At 47.0% G+C, this 16,658-nt stretch overlaps 1 protein-coding gene across 5 annotated transcripts in view; it reads left to right on the top strand.

The window, feature by feature from the left end:
• Positions 1 to 15,934, top strand: part of SUSD6 (sushi domain containing 6) — a 105,390-nt gene extending 89,456 nt beyond the window's left edge. For all 5 annotated transcript variants that reach the window (XM_030929898.1, XM_030929899.1, XM_010359739.2 and 2 more), the window contains 4 exons: positions 3,568 to 3,765; positions 4,769 to 4,907; positions 9,171 to 9,598; positions 11,757 to 15,934. In XM_030929898.1, the coding sequence (XP_030785758.1) occupies positions 3,568 to 3,765; positions 4,769 to 4,907; positions 9,171 to 9,598; positions 11,757 to 11,782 (791 nt within the window). In that variant the 3' untranslated portion in view covers positions 11,783 to 15,934. The remainder of the gene's footprint in view (positions 1 to 3,567; positions 3,766 to 4,768; positions 4,908 to 9,170; positions 9,599 to 11,756) is intronic.
• Positions 15,935 to 16,658: the final 724 nt, after the last annotated feature.

The raw sequence follows: 16,658 nt of genomic DNA, 5'->3' as shown, positions 1-16,658 counted from the left end.
AAAAAATTATTCAACCCAGCCAAACTGGGCTACTTGCCGTTCTCTGAACTTAACCTACATTTTCCCACTTCAGTGCATTTACTTCAAACTATCAGCTCCCTTCCTGATGAAGTGAAGCCCCATCTGAAATGCTCCTTCCTCGGAAATCCTTTCCTAGGCTCCCCTATTCCTGCTTTGAACTTCGTCTCTTGTGGCACAAATCACATTATTTGACATGTGTTAGAATACATTTGTATATAGAGTATCTTTGGAAGAATATGGTAAAAACTGGTGCAGTGCCTTTGGAGAGAGGAACCAAGTGACCAGGGGACAGGAGAAAGGCTTGCTTTTCGCTGTGTACTCTTTGAATTTTATACCGTGTATATTTCCCATGAGTCTGTTTTCTTTGTTTTGTTTTGTTTTTTGTTTTTTTTTTTTTTATTTTTGTTTTTTGGTTTTGTATAAGTATTTTAAATAACAAAACCCTGATCCCTAAAACATTACAAGAAAATACTAGAGAGTATGTTTATAACCTCAGAGTAGAGAAAATGTCCTTAAACCAGAAGCCATAAAGAGAATGATTTTTTAAATATATGTGTGCACTTAATGATCATATCCCTATTTGGCAAGAAGGACCTGAGGTGCTTATGTTTTTATCCTTTTTCAGAGCATAGCACAGTGACCCCCCTACTCAGAATCAATAAGTATTAGTTGAATTGAAATTAAACTGAATTGCAAGTCATTTCTTTGCAGGCCTCAGTTTTTTTTTTTTTTTTTTGGACTTATCATGAGTGTTAGGTGACCTCCAGGGTCCCACTCAAAGATTCTGTGGGCCGGGCACGGTGGCTCAAGCCTGTAATCCCAGCACTTTGGGAGGCCAAGACGGGCGGATCATGAAGTCAGGAAATCGAGACCATCCTGGCTAACACGGTGAAACCCCGTCTCTACTAAAAAAACAATACAAAAAACTAGCCGGGCGTGGTGGCGGGCGCCTGTAGTCCCAGCTACTCGGGAGGCTGAGGCAGGAGAATGGCGTAAACCCGGGAGGCAGAGCTTGCAGTGAGCTGAGATCCGGCCACTGCATTCCAGCCTGGGCAACAGAGCGAGACTCCGTCTCAAAAAAAAAAAAAAAAAAAAAAAAAAGATTCTGTGGAGATGTGCGTTTTATGGAAAGGAGATACCCAGCGAAGCAGGAGTGGCTTTAGAATCAGCAGCTCTTCCCCTGAGACTATCCTTCCCAGCACATTGGACTTGTGCGTGGGTCCTGCCTGCTTTCAGGAGCTGCCCTGGGGTGCTCAGCACTAATTATGCCGAGGAAATGAACCAATTAGACACAGTCCAAGGAGAGCCAGGGAGCAAGTCAGGGAGATCTGTGGCAGGCCTGCTGCCCTGAACAAAAGAGGGAAAGTGTAAAGGCTAAAGCAGTTTGTGGAGGTTTCTTTGGAAATCTAGCTGGCCAGCGCTCTGAACTACTTAGCCAAAGTTAAAGAGCACCAGAAGGAGTGTTTGTGTTTGTCTTCCTCCTGTTCAAGACCCTGGTGGTGGAGTAGAATAGGGACAAGTTGGGTCTTTAGAGGGGACTCGGGGGAGCTTACTGGGGCTCATCTCCTAGTTTCAGAGAAGCTGCCAGACTTCTCTGGATCCCTGTGGCACCTACCCAGCTTTGTTTTGTTAATAGCTTTTTTAAAATGGCATTTTTTTTAGTGGCATCACCTAAAAAAAGAAAAGAAAAAGTGTCTTTTCTCCCCATCTCAAGTGATAAGCAAGTTGAGGGTAGGGAACCATCATCTCTTTTTCATTTGGTGTCCGCTCCCTAACCTGGCTGGCAGTCAGCTGGCTTAACAGCCATTTGTAGATTGGAAAGAAGTGGCATGGATGAGAGAGGCTGTGAGCGCACAGCCGCAGGGTGGTGTGGTCTGCCCATCTTGTGGATGAGAAACTGCCTTATCTTGGACAGTCAGGCACTGCGGTGTGACTCCCAGTCACTCCAGCCTGTTAGAGGAAATGAGAAAAAGAAAACGACTGTTCTTATTCTCATACAGATGTCCTTGTGATATTCAGGATGGGGGCAGGGTATTCGTCAGCAAAATTGAATTTCCTTTAGAAAACTTTTGGTCTTTATTGGCCGGGCACGGTGGCTCAAGCCTGTAATCCCAGCACTTTGGGAGGCCGAGACGGGCGGATCACGAGGTCAGGAGATGGAGACCATCTTGGCTAACACGGTGAAACCCCGTCTCTACTAAAAAAAAAATACAAAAAACTAGCCAGGCGTGGTGGCGGGCGCTTGTAGTCCCAGCTACTCGGGAGGCTGAGGCAGGAGAATGGCGTAAACCTGGGAGGCGGAGCTTGCAGTGAGCTGAGATCCAGCCACTGCACTCCAGCCTGGGTGACAGAGCGAGACTCCATCTCAAAAAAAAAAAAAAAAAACTTTTGGTCTTTATTGCATTCATGGTTTCCTGGCCATTCTACCTCGCCCAACATTCCAAACAGTGATTCTTTAGTGCCCCCACTTTTACTGTTTTGGCTGGTAATGCCCAGCAGTCCACCACCTGGGGACTTCAGTTTTGCAGTGTATATCCAGAGTGGAATCAGAGGCTGTCCTTTTCCTCCTCAAGGTCACTCAGACCTTCCAGATCCTCTGACTTATCATTCCTGCAACTTATCAGCATTCCCACCACACCTAGGCACTGCCTGCCATCTCCCTAACCAGTTTCAAGAGGGCAAAGGGGAGGTAACCTTGACACCCATACCCCTTAAAGGCCATGCCCCTCATGGGGTAGAAGCAGTGTCTGCTAGTGGAAAGAGCAGAAGTTTAGGATCAAAAGATTTGAATGTGACCCCAAGCCTGATATTTACCCTGCTATAAGCTTGGCTAAAAGTCACTTAACTTTTGTGGCCCTCAGTGTCTTCATCTTCAAAGGAGAGTAACGATAGCTGTCTCACAGACTTGTCAGGGCAAATAAGATAGGAGGTGAAGGTGCTTTTGAAACTAGGCAGTCCTGTATATCAGTGGAAAATGTGGGATTTATTACGGGATAGAGACAGGTGGTGCCATTGACTACTATAGTCAGAGAATGGAAGATGCACAGGGGGTTTGGGAAGCCTCCCAGGGAATCCATCAGAAATCCCCTCTCAGGCCAAGAGTGCACGTTTTTATTATATTACGGAGTCTTTTCTGACATTGATAGTGGAAACAAGGCCAACATTTTACCTCCTTTCACTCTGATTTATTGTGTGTGTTACAAGCTTTATTATATAATGCAGGCTTTATTAAAACATATTATGTCTAGATCTCTATAGGTTCAAGACTTTATAGAGTTGGCTGTTAATTTATGGATGGAATTCTCTTAAGGCATGGTGGGGAGGGAGGGGAAATGTTGCAAGCAACCACACTTCCCCTGTTGCCAGTGTACTTCCCCTCTGTCAGTGGCAGCCTCAGTTTCCAGGGTTTGGTTAACAACTCCTCCAAGGAAAGGGTTCTTTGCTCCTCTTGTGTTTCCTGTGGAGGCCTTCAGAGCTGTGTCACTGAGAGCAGACTCCTACTGTATACCTCACCACTGTACCCCTGCGCTCTCCCTGTCTTTGCAGTGTGCCCCCTACCACCGGAGCCAGAGAATGGTGGCTACATCTGCCATCCCCGGCCCTGCAGAGACCCCCTGACAGCGGGCAGTGTCATCGAATACCTGTGTGCTGAAGGCTACATGTTGAAGGGCGATTACAAATACCTGACGTGTAAGAATGGCGAGTGGAAACCAGCCATGGAGATTAGCTGCCGTCTCAACGAGGGTCAGTCTGGCAGTTGAAAAAGGGGTGCTGCTGGGGTTCTGCTTTCTGTTAACTCACAGGACACAATGCATGCTTCCTCCAGAGCACCCTTTGCTGTGGTGCAGCCCAGCCCCATTTGATGCTCTGCAGCCTCCCTTCCTTGGGTCTTCATGTCTTTATGGAAGATACTTGAGGTTGCTGGTGCATGTCCTATTGCATTTCATTGAGCCATCTGCCCTGCTCTGTAAAGCCCCTTTGATGTTCAAGATCTCTTATTCGCCTGACCAAGTGCTGGTGATCCTTGACCATGTTCTGCTCTCACAGTGAGCACAATGCTAATACCTTCTCTAGTGTCTCTTCCATTTCATTTTTCCTTGAATGGAGCTACAGACCAGCTGGACAAAAGACTTCCCACCCTTCCTGCTTCCTCCTGTCTTGCATGACAGGAAAATCCAACTGCAGGAAAGTGTGTCACATGACCATCTTTGTGCTTCCCACTCAGGCTTCAAGACCAGAGCATGTTTAACCCATGACACCCCAGAAGTGGGTGGGAACCAACCTGAGAGTTACAATTAAAGCTGTGGATCTTAAGACAAGGTCTTATTACAGCCCAGTTTCTGTAAATTAATCCTGCCACTTGGGGAGAACATAGGTAGAACTTAAGATGGTGGAAGGATGTGCCCAGTTAAATGGTTGATGTTTACAAACTTGCTTTTGAGGATGGGATCAAAGTGGTTTATAAAGGTAAAATCTCTAGGGTTAAGTGAGTTTATGTATCAGATGGACCTCAAAGATTGGAAGTGAAGGGAATTTTTATTCAGGAAACAGGATAGGGAAATGGTCCTTTTCCAGGAGAACTGTGTATACATAGGTCATTGTAAGCTGTTATTCCTGAAATGACCCTGTCCATAGGATGTCTGTATTGCCTCATTCAGGAGGCATTTGACAAGATCAGCTGTGGGGCCCGTCAGCTGTTTTGTGTATTTGGGTACAAAACCCTTCTGATGATGGCTTGTTTTTATAGATAAAGACACCCACACATCACTTGGGGTCCCCACGCTGTCCATAGTGGCTTCTACTGCCAGCTCCGTGGCGCTCATTCTCCTCCTCGTGGTGCTGTTTGTGCTGCTGCAGCCAAAGCTGAAGTCTTTCCATCATAGCAGGTGAGCCCAGTGGCAGAGCTGCTGTGAGACAGGCAGGTGCAAGCATCACTGTGGGGGCCAGTCTTTGGTGGAGGGTTGCTGGTGGCCTGCCAATCTCTGTGGGTCTGTGTGTGTCCAGGGAGTGGGGAGGACCCTGCCATGTGTTAAACTCCTAGATGTGCCTAGCGTTGTGCTTATTGCTTTGCATACATTATCTTAATTCTCATAGGAACATTGCAGATGAGGAAATTGAGGCTCAGAGAGGTTAAGTTATTCACTCAGGGTTATACCTCTAGATGACAGCAGAGCTCAGAACTGAAGCTGGGCGCAGTGGCTCACGCCTGTAATCCCAGCACTTAGGGAGGCCAGGGTGGGCGGATCACCTGAGGTCAGGAGTTGGAGACCAGCTTGACTACCATGGTGAAACCCTGTCTTACTAAAAATACAAAACAATTAGCTGGGTGTGGTGGCACGCACCTGTAGTCCCAGCTACTCGGGAGGCTGAGGCAGGAGAATCGCTTGAACCCATGAGGCAGAGGTTGCAGTGAGCCGAGATCGCACCACTGCGCTCCAGCCTGGGAGACAGAGTAAGACTCTGTCCCATAAAAAACTGAAATCTGTTCAATTCCAAAGCCATGTCATTTCCCCTACACCAGTGGTTCTCAAAGCGTGGTTCCAGCAGCATCAGGATCATGGAACTTGTTAGGATCAACCAAATGAGAAGTTCTAGGGGTGAGGCCCAGTGATACTGTTTAACAAGCTGTCCAGGTGATTTTGATGCACACTTAAGTTTGTGAGCCACTATCCTGTACTCTTGGTTCCCAGTCCTGGCTGCAATATAGAGGCACTTGGGGGAGTTTAAAAACAAATATCAACACTTGGGCCTCCATTCCCATTCTGATTTATTTGGTTTGGAATGGAACCCTGGCATTCACTTTTTATAAAAAGCTTCTCAGTTTTTCTGTGCAGCTAGGATTGAGAAGCACTGCACCAACTGAGGAGAAACAGAGGAAGTGGATTTTCTTGCCTGCCTTTATCAGTTTCCTTTTCCAGTCTAATGCTTTAGCCACAAGTTGTCTAGGGGTGAGGAGCATGAAGGGTGGGGCTGATGGTGCTGGCCCTGCGTGGATTCCCAATGATGGACTTTTCTTCCAGGCCATTGTGGCTTCTGCAGTTGCTTGGCCCTTCCTGGCAGTTCCTCATTCCCTCTTGAGGAGTAACTTTTTTTTTTTTTTTTTTGAGACGGAGTCTCGCTCTGTTGCCCGGGCTGGAGTGCAGTGGCCAGATCTCAGCTCACTGCAAGCTCCGCCTCCCGGGTTCACGCCATTCTCCTGCCTCAGCCTCCCGAGTAGCTGGGACTACAGGCGCCCGCCACCGCGCCCGGCTAGTTTTTTGTATTTTTTAGTAGAGACGGGTTTTCACCGCATTAGCCAGGATGGTCTCGATCTCCTGACCTCGTGATCCGCCCGTCTCGGCCTCCCAAAGTGCTGGGATTACAGGCTTGAGCCACCGCGCCCGGCCGGAGTAACATTTTTTATATATCTTCACAGTCCTCCATCAGTCACTGTTATAACTCACAAACATAAAAGGCCAAACTAAACTGCAGTCAGTAAAATGTTCCAAGTTTGGATTTACAGACAAGGACCAGGCTGGATTTGATCTCTGTGTACTATGTGTGATTTTCTTTCTTTTGCTTTGTTTTTGGGAAGAGGCTAGCAGTTATTTTTAAAGGCTATTACTTAATAGGATGAACAGAATTTGAAGGGGATTGTTTACTTGAAATAATCAGCTATTTCCACCTAAAGTCAAACTGATCAGTTCTGCATCTCATCTAAATTAGGGAGTTCCCCCCCCCCCGACTATAGTTAACTTTTGTAAGTTTGTTAAAAGTGACTGGCTAGTTTTGCTTGATTTGAGGGGAGATTTGGTTTTCATTATAGACCCCATTTAAATTTTGTGCTATGTACATACATATATTACTTTTTAAGCCAAACACTATTTTGAGTAATAAACATCAAGTGCATACCCGTGTACACACTGCTTTCTCTTTTGTCTTTTTCTGAGACAGGGTCTCACTCATGTTGCCCAGGCTGGAGTGCAGTGGCGTGATCACAGCCTACTGCAGCCTCAACTTCCCTGGGCTCAGGTGAGCCTCCCACCTCAGCCTCCCTAGTAACTGCGACCACAGGCATGTGCCACCATACCCAGCTAATTTTTTTGTATTTTTTGTAGATACGGGTTTCACCACGTTGCCAGGCTGGTCTTGAATCCTGGTCTCAAGCAGTCTGCCCACCTCAGCTTCCTAAAGTGCTCCCATCAAATTTTCCCTTCCTCCCAAAACTCTCTGCCACTTCTCTCCTCTCAGAGTGTAGGTAGCACAGATTTTACTTCCAAGAGCAGGTGAGGAAATTGAGAACTACTAACAGCAATCTAGCAACAATAATATGGTCCAGCAACAGACCATCTGTATTTCTTGAAGTGATGAGCTAAAAGGACACAGCATCACCTAGGATTGGCCTGAATCCAGTCCTGAGGAAACTATTAGACAAGTCCAGATTGTGGGACATTCTTTGAGACAGCTGGCCTGGACTCTTAAAAAAAAAAAAAAGTCAATGTAATGAAAGAAAAACTAGTGGACTGTTTAACAGATTAAATGAGATGAAAGAGACAGGACAATTAAATGCAATACATTGATACTTAACTGGGTCCTGGATGAAAACAAAGAAGACTGCAGCTGAAGTAGATATACTTTTGGATAGTTAGGAAAATGTGTGTTATTGTATTACACCAAGGTTGAATTTCTGGGATCTGATAATGTAGTTATATCAGAAAGGATACTGTTAGGAAGTATATGTTAAGTAACGTCTTCACCTTACTTTTAGATGGTTCAGGGAAAAAAAGGCATATTTATGTGTGTAAGAAAAGTGATCCCCAAAAAAGGTATCTGCATTACACGTATGATGTTGAATAAAAGAAGCCAGAAACAGATATGTACTCTCACAAATATACTTTGTTATCCCATTCAAGTAAAGATTAAAAATATGCAAAACTGTCTGGGTGCCATGGCTCATGCCTGTAATCCTTTGGGAAGAGGAGGTGGGAGGATTGCCTGAGCCCAGGAGTTCAAGACCAGCCTGGGCAACATGGAGAAACTCCGTCTCTACAAAAAATTGGCCAGGCATGGTGGTGCATGCGTTAGTCCCAGCTACTTGGGAGGCTGAGGTGGGAGGATCACCTGAGCCCAGGACATTAAGGCTGTAGTGGGTTGTGATCACGCCACTGTACTTCAGCCTGGGCAACAGTAAGACCCTTTCTCAAAAGAAAAACAATTTTTTTATTAAAAAAAATATGCAAAACTAAACCATAGTGTTAAAGGATTCATGTTTAGGTAGTAGAACTGCTAAAATAAAAAGCAAAGAAATGATTTTCATGAAAGTCTGGATAGTGGTTATTTTTTGTGGTGAGGCAATGGGAGTGATTTTGGGACAGGTGCAAAGGGTCTAGGGTCTGGGCAGTGTTCTTTTTCTTGATCTGTGTAGGAGTTTAATACCAGTGTTACTTTTGGAGTAAATCAGCTAGCTGTACATAGATTTTTCTTGTGTTCTCTTTTCTGTATTTGTGTTCTAATTTTTTTAAAAGTTTACAAAGTTAAAAAAAAAAATCAAGCAGTATGGCTGAGTCAAAACAAAATTATTGTGATTTCTAGTCCAGTATCCCACTTTAAGGCCATAGTGCTTCCCTGTTTTTTTAACGGCTTTATTGAGATATATTCCACATACCATACAATGTACCTATTTAATGTGTACAGTGAAGTGGTTTTTAGTATATTCACAGATATATGCCACCATCATTCTCTCACTTTCTTATCTTAGCCATGCTCAATGAATGCTTTTATTTCTGGGTCTCTAGGCTCCTAGTTTTTCCACAGGGCAAAAGGGCCAGGTGCCTGTGTACCCAGAGGTTAAGAACACAGTTTTTGGAGGCTGATGGAACTGGATTCAAATCCTAGCTCCATCCTTTACCAGCTGTGTGATCGTGGGCAAGTTAATTAACTTCTCTGAGTCTCATTTGCATTCTTGGCAAATCCCTACCTGAAAGGGCTGAGGTGAGAATCCAGCATGATAAGATGTTTAAAATTCTTAGTGCTTTGCCTGTTACATAGTAAGTGCTTGAAACTGGTGACTGCTGCTATTATTATTATTGTACTTGTTTATCTGTGTGTTTATTCTAATTCATCCTCATCATCATCATCATCTAATCATGTCTTTTCCTCCTCCATTCCAGGCGTGACCAGGGAGTATCTGGGGACCAGGTCTCCATCATGGTGGATGGAGTCCAGGTTGCACTACCATCATATGAGGAGGCCGTATATGGCAGTTCTGGTCACTGTGTACCACCCGCTGACCCCAGAGTACAGATTGTGCTGTCAGAAGGGTCTGGGCCCAGTGGGAGGAGTGTGTCAAGGGAGCAACAGCCGCCGGACCAGGGGGCCTGCTCCTCTGCAGGTGGAGAGGATGAGGCCCCAGGCCAGTCTGGACTATGTGAAGTCTGGGGCCCTCGGGGCTCAGAGACTGTGATGGTGCATCAGGCAACCACCTCTTCCTGGGTGGCCGGCTCAGGGAACCGCCAACTGGCACACAAAGAAGCTGCAGATTCAGAGAACAGTGACATACAAAGCCTTTTATCCCTCACGTCAGAGGAGTACACAGATGGTGAGTGGTCTGAGCTGAACATGAATTATTAGCTGCTTAGGGTCCTTGCTGGGAGTGAGGAAGGACTGTGAGCCTCTCTAATAATTGGTATATTTTTAGCAAAAAAAGATAATACCTGGGGTATTTGCCTGCAAAATAGAATTTCACCCTCAGAGTACTGAGTAGGGCTTTGGGCTCTCTATAGTGAGACTTTTCACTGTTGCCCGTGAATTCTGATCGTTTGGAGTCTCTGAGGCCATTCATGGTCACAGAGCCTTGCTAAATCAAAAGATAGACAGCTTGTTGGAGTTGCGGATGGGGTCTGTCCTCTTGTTATAAATGTTATGTTCCTGAAAGGTCGGGAATGACAAGGAGGCATAGGTTATTTTACAGAAAAATGAGAGCCTATCCAGAGCAGACAGCTGCTGCTTTCTAAACAGGAATGTTCCTGGTACTATGCTAGTTCGTTTGCTTGCACTATCTCAGTTAAACATCACAATGATCCTAAGACATAGGTGTTTATTGACATCCCCATTTTATAGCTGAGGAAACTATGGCTCAAAGAAAGTAAGTCACTTGGCCCACTGGTAAATGGCTGAGCTGGGATTTGAAGCCAGATGCTGCCTTCCAGGTGGCTCTAGCACCTTTGTGGCAAACAATCATAGAATGAAATTATTGCCTCCTGATGTTTCTGCCTTTGCCAGAGCCCAGTTTACCTTGGGCTTGAGTCTGTCACTTTGAAAGCTATCTTTGGCCGGGCGTGGTGGCTCAAGCCTGTAATCCCAGCACTGTGGGAGGCCAAGACGGGCGAATCACGAGGTCAGGAGATCGAGACCATCCTGGCTAACACAGTGAAACCCCGTCTCTACTAAAAAATACAAAAAACTAGCCAGGCGAAGTTGCGGGCGCCTATAGTCCCAGCTACTCGGGAGGCTGAGGCAGGAGAATGGCGGGAACCCGGGAGGCGGAGCTTGCAGTGAGCTGAGATCCGGCCACTGCACTCCAGCCCGGGCGACAGAGCAAGACTCCGTCTCAAAAAAAAAAAAAAAAGAAAGCTATCTTTAAGGTAAATCCCAGTGTGGTTCAGGATGAGACTAAGCCTAGATGCCCCTTTCTATAGTGAAGACTTGTACACTCAGAAAGCTTCCCTAAAAGAGCCTTAGAGGAAACTTTATGCTTCCTGGGTATCCTGGGCGTAGTAAATGTCTAAGGTTTAGAATATCTGAAAGCAAAGAAGTTGGAAATTATTGAAGGCAGATCATGTTTATGGAGCTTCCTGGTTATCAACAGCTTGCCTTCCTTTTTCTTGGTTGGCCGTTAAAATAGTTGACCCAGGTTTGAATCTGGAAGCCAGTAACCCCACAGTCAGCCACATATATTGTGAGATCTGTCTAAGTATATATCATAGCCCTTATCCTCCCAAGGAGCGAAGGTGGGGCCCTCCTCTTCCTCCTCTTCCATGCTACCTAGCTTTGTTTTTTGTATTTAACAAGCATTTTGAGAGGTCATCTTGTGCCTAACGCTGGACTAGGTTTCAGGGATGATACAGAGAAAATATGAAATGTGCTATCTTCTTGCACGGAGTATCAGCCATTTGGGAAGATGGGAGGGCCTATACTCAAGAAATAATAGAACCAGGAATTGTAGCATCTATGTCAAAATGAGGGGTTCAGAAAACAAGACACAGAAGTCAGTGAGTTCTTTGCAGGCCATGCCTGAGCTGTTTGGGACTGATAATATCCTAGGAAGTTGGGAGCTTGAGGCCCACAGCATATGAAAAAGCTGAAACCAAAAGAGGGGAAATGATTTATCCAAAGTCACACGACTGGCAGATCGCTTTAGGAGGCAGTGGGACTTCACAGGGCTTTGTAGCCTCATAGGGTGGAATTAGGAGAGAAAGGGAAGTGACTAGACCAGCAGAACTAAGGCAGAGAGGAGGGTGGTTTGAATACCAGGCTGAACATTCAGTTTTGTTTCACATAGACAGTGAGAAAGATAAGCTAGAAAGTCATAAAAAGGAAGTAGGGAGTTTTTGCCTACCTAGAAGTGTATGAGTGGGACATTTACTTTCTTTAAATTAGGGGCTATGTGGAATAGCCCCTAATTCGCAGAGGGGTCGAGAGTGCTCTGGAGACCCACACGAGATAACCACTGTGCTTTTCTTCTGGTCTTCCTGCAGATATTCCACTGTTGAAAGAAGCATGAGGGCAGCAGCCAGCCTTTCCTCTCTGCGAGGTTCTCTCAGCCCTTCCTCCCTCTCCCTGTGGGATTGAGCACCCTGTACTCTCCAGCCACCTTACCTGGATACCTGAGCTGCCACCTGTGTATCTATGTATCTCTGAGGGCCCTATAGGCCCACCTTGCTGGAAACTCAAGGAAGATTCTCACCATCTGCCTGTTGGACAGCTAGAGGAATTGGCTCTTTGCCTGGCCCAGCCTTCCCGTCTGTTGGAGACATATTTGAATGTGCTGGATCGAACCCTCCCTTTTCCTAAGCCTCTGGGTCCCCTCCAGCCAGCTCTTTGGCGGCAGCCCCCACAAGCTCCTGTGGGCCTGAGTGCTGCTGTGTTTACTTGTGCCTTTCCCCCACCCTGTCCAGTTTCCCTGTCATGCAGGCTTGTTGCTGTCTACAAGCCTTAGTGGCTGCACTGCTGCCCCCTGCCACATAGGGGGCCAGGCCTGGGTCTATCCTGTTTCCTTTGAGGGCTGCCCCTGCTGCCCTTTGCAGGAGCTGATCCAGGTGTGAGAGCTCTTGAGTCAGGAGTGGCAGAAGTGGCTCTAACTGGGGTGAGAGTGTAGTCCCTGGGCTTGCCCTGGGTTGACCCTGGTGGCACATTTCCTTGGCCGAGGATGGAAGATTTGGAAAATCATGCCTAAGCTGGCCCAGGACCCAGCCATCTGGCCCAAAGGCGCAAGCTCCTGGCCTTGTTGAGTTGAGAGTTTCCAAGAAGCATCCAGAAGATCCCAAGGGAGAGAAGGAAAATGGCTGATAATGATTGTCTTCCTAATATGCAAGTTCTCACTTCCTACTTCCAGCGTCGGCCTTCCTGGCCTTGTCTTTTTTCTGTTTCCCTGGAGTATAAGGGGAAGTTGCATGCTGCCTCCTGGGTTTTATCCCAGATAGCTCTGGCTTTCTTGCTACCCACAGGGGCCTTGGGCAGGAAGGAGAGTTGCTGAGATGTCATGGAGTGCCCATCTGGTCACTGGCAATCTGGGCAGGTTGCCCCTTTCTGGGTTTGTGGTGATGGAGGGGAGGCCGAGGGGCACAGACTGAGTCCCCGGGTGGCTGCAGGCAGCTCTAGCCCAGTCCTGAGGATCCTCCTCACCATAGTCACGTGCCTTAGTAACTGTGCCCAGGAAGTGGCCTGCTGCTTGCTGTGCTGCTGCTTTTCCTACTTCTGCCCTTCCCTGCCACCACTCGCATGTCACGGCTGACAAACGATTCCTTGTCTTCCCTGGCCCCCTGGGAGAAGGGCTGAGAAACAGTCCATGTGCACCCTGACCTTACTGGCCTGAGGTGGGCAGAGGGGTGTGGAGTAGCCTGGAGTACAGAGCCCTGGGGGAGGAGCCCGCTGATGAGGGGCACTCTCCCATAGCCATGTGTTGAATGCTAACTAGGCTGGGGTGGACGAACTCTGCCAGCTGCTATCATCTTCAGAAGATAGACGCAGCAGTAAGGAATGTTTGTTTCGCTTTTTTCTGAAATTTTCTGAAGCACTGTGGCTGGGAAACTTCGAAGCGGACCCTGTGCTGCATGTCTGCTCCTCCCCTGAGCCTCTCTGATTGGGGGTGGTAAAAATAATAAAAATCCCAGTATATTTTTCAGTACCTTACCTAACAGGGTTGGCTTCAGGCGTGGGTGGCCTAGAAGATGAGGGGAGTGGTCTTCTCCCAGCCTGTTACCCTCTTGCCTCTTGCCTCTTGCCTCTTGCCTCTGCGCTTACACACGCACTTTACCACCCAGTCATTCCCTGGCCTCTTACTGCCACTTGTAGTCTTCCTTCCTTCCTCTCAGGGTAAGGGCAGTGCCTGCTGTGCCTGTTGGCCACTCCCACACTTCGCCTCCCCCAGAAGCCCTCATCTGCTGTGCTGAGTCCAAGAAAGCATAGTTAGGTAGGGAGCTGGTTGGAGAAGGTGCTAGAACCAGAAGGCAGATGAGACTAGCATTGGCCCACCTGGAGAGGTGTCCCTAATGGCCCCAGTCGCCTTACCACACCCACAGCAGTGCCCTTGTCTTCTTCCAAAAAAGAAAGCAGGGACAAATGGGGGAGGGGTGGTAGTCCGAAGACTCACTACTGAGCCTTCAGCTTTTATTTTTCACTGCTTCAAAACCTGAATTCTATTCTAGAATGGTTTTTAAAATGGAAGATCTTACCTTTTTCTATCTTGTTACTCTGGGGTTTTTCCCCACTAAGAGATTGCACTTTTTGTTTGGGGTTTATTCAGCTGCATAGATGACCAGCTTGATCCCTGGTGAAATGAAAAGCCTTCCTTCTCCTGAAACCTCTTTCCGCCCTGCCCTCCACTTAACAACACTGAGGAGCGCAAGCCCAGGCTTGCCCACCTGGTAGGAAAGGAAACCAGAACAATGGGAGCCTTGACTCGTCTCTTGGCTCCTCCCCTCCTTCTTGTCACTGGCTTTGATGAGGCCCACTTCCCAGAGGCTCCTGGGCCTGTGAGTACAGGAGCTCATTCTCCCCTCGCTGCTGAAGTCTGTGACAGCTTCTTCCCCCGGTTATTTCTCTTTCTTCCAAAGCAATTTCTTCTTAACCATCAGCCATGTGCTGCTATTTCTAGGGCTTCTGGGCTTTGTCCCTTACTGAGGGATTAGGGACTCCACAGCTGCCTTGAGGTGGGGCCTGGCTGAGAGACAAGGGCAGCAGCAGGTGGCAGGCTGTTAGAAGAGAGGCTGTCTAAGGAGCCCGGAGCAGGTGGAAACAGGTGGTAGAAACCGGCCACAGCCCTGCTTTCCCGGGCTCACCTCTAGGGCATTCCAGCAGAAGGCTGATGCAGGAGAATGGCCAGCACCAAAGGACATTTAAAAGAGTTTTTGGGTTTGTTTTTGTTTGTTTTGTTTTGCACACTTGAGCTGATGGTTTAATATCCTGGTGACTTGCAGTGACATTCTAATGACTTTCAAGGGCCAGAATATGGTGAAAATCACTTAAAAAATCCGTCCCTTCCATGCCTTCGTTTAGCGGGTAGGCTGTATCTTTTGCCATTTCTGTATTTTATGTGCTGTGTTCCCGTTTCACTGGGTATGAACTGTGAAATGGACTGAATCCTGGCCACTTTATGAGTTTGGTTTTATAAGGCATTTCAATGTACATTCTATAAATACAAGCACTCCATTTACAAACAGATCTTAAGCTAATATTTTCTTTCCCATTCATCTTGCCCTCCTCCTCCTTCCGCCAGCTTTAAAGTTCAGTGGAGAAGCCAGATGGCAATTCAGACAAAGGTATACTCTTCCTGCTTCATGGGTGGTGGCACGGGAATAGATGGCCCTTGGCCCTTTGCCTCCCAGTCCCAGCCGAGCACTCAAACCACTTGGTTCCCACATAACGTTGTCGCCTCCATTTCTGAGAAACATCCTTGCATAGAGAATGAAATATGCTGCAAACATTTCTGCATCCTTACTTCTCGCCCCCAAAGAAAAAAAAAAGGCCTAGCAGGGAAGCAGCATGCAGGCTTCACAGCTTAATGCCAAGGACAGCGAGTGAGGCTGGGAGCTTCTTTTAGGCTTGCTGGGTCTCTAGGCTCTTGGAATAGGGACAGTCATTATTGGTGCCCCAAGGTGGGACTTGGAGAATATTTTGCTTGGCATATGTTTGGTCTGAATGATATAGTTGCTGGTTCCCTAGAGAGGAAAAGGTGGCAGGCCCAGCTTTGCTGGGAAATAGCCCTTAATTTCCCGTTGAAACCCTAGTAGAATTGTGAATGAAAACCCCAAAGTTGAGCCCCTCTGCCAAGCAGCAGAGCTAACAGAAGGGGATGCAGGGGCAAAGCACTCAATTGCCAAGCAAGGAGGAGAGATGTACGTGGGCTGTGTGGCAGTCCCCACACCCTGCTCTGGCTTCTTCAGGTTATCGCACCACTATGGAATCCTTTGTAGAATGGTACTCATATAATGGTTTAAAACAACACATTCATAATCGGCTCTGTGCAGGATGTCACTCAATCAGTTTGGGTTTGCTTTATTTTATTTTATATATATATATTTTTTGGTATCCTGTACATTGCAGTGGGTGTGAAGATAGTATTTTAATATTTGTACAAAGTTTAATTTAATTTTAATTGTTCTATGTATATAACTGCATTTCTAAATAATTAAAAAAAAAGTTCTTATGAAGGCAATTATGGGAAATGTAATCCTTCCTGAAAGCTTTTGCAGAAACCTTAGATTGAAAGAGGATATGTGGGCCAGAGGTCATGGAAGGATGAGGCACTAGCTCTGTAGGGAGGGTGCCTGGCAAGAGGTGGAAGAGCCAGGATGGAGAGCACTTTGTGAGGCCAAGGTGGTTGGATCACTTGAGGCTAGGAGTTTGAGACCAGCCTGGCCCATCAAGGCTGGTCTCAGGATGGACCAGCAAAAGTCCATCTCGACTAAAAATACAAAAGTTAGCTGGGTGCAGTGGTGCATGCTTGTAATCCCATCTACTTGGGAGGCTGAGGCTGGAGAATCGCTTCAACCTGGAAGATGGAGGTTGCAGCCCCAGAGATTGCACCATTACACGCCAGCCTGAGCAACGGAGCAAGACTGTCTAAAACAGTAAATAAATATAAAAAAGAAGCGTTGGCCGGGCACAGTAGCTCATGCCTGTAATCCCAGCACTCTGGGAGGCCTATTCAGGCAGATCATGAGGTCAAGAGATTGAGACCATGCTGGCTAACACAGTGAAACCCTGTCTCTACTAAAAATACAAAAAAAAAAAAAATTAGTCGGGTGTGGTGGCGGGCACCCGTAGTCCCAGCTACTCAGGAGGCCGAGGCAGGAGAATGGTGTGAACCTGGGGGGGCGGAGCTTGCAGTGAGTTGAGATCACGCCACTGCACTCCAGCCTGGGCAGCAGAGCAAGACT

The sequence above is a fragment of the Rhinopithecus roxellana genome, chromosome 5 (genome assembly GCF_007565055.1).
Source record: "Rhinopithecus roxellana isolate Shanxi Qingling chromosome 5, ASM756505v1, whole genome shotgun sequence".
NCBI classification, from domain to species: Eukaryota; Metazoa; Chordata; class Mammalia; order Primates; family Cercopithecidae; genus Rhinopithecus; species Rhinopithecus roxellana.
Note: the sequence above shows the minus strand (reverse complement) of the source record. Positions and strands in the feature narration are given on the sequence as shown.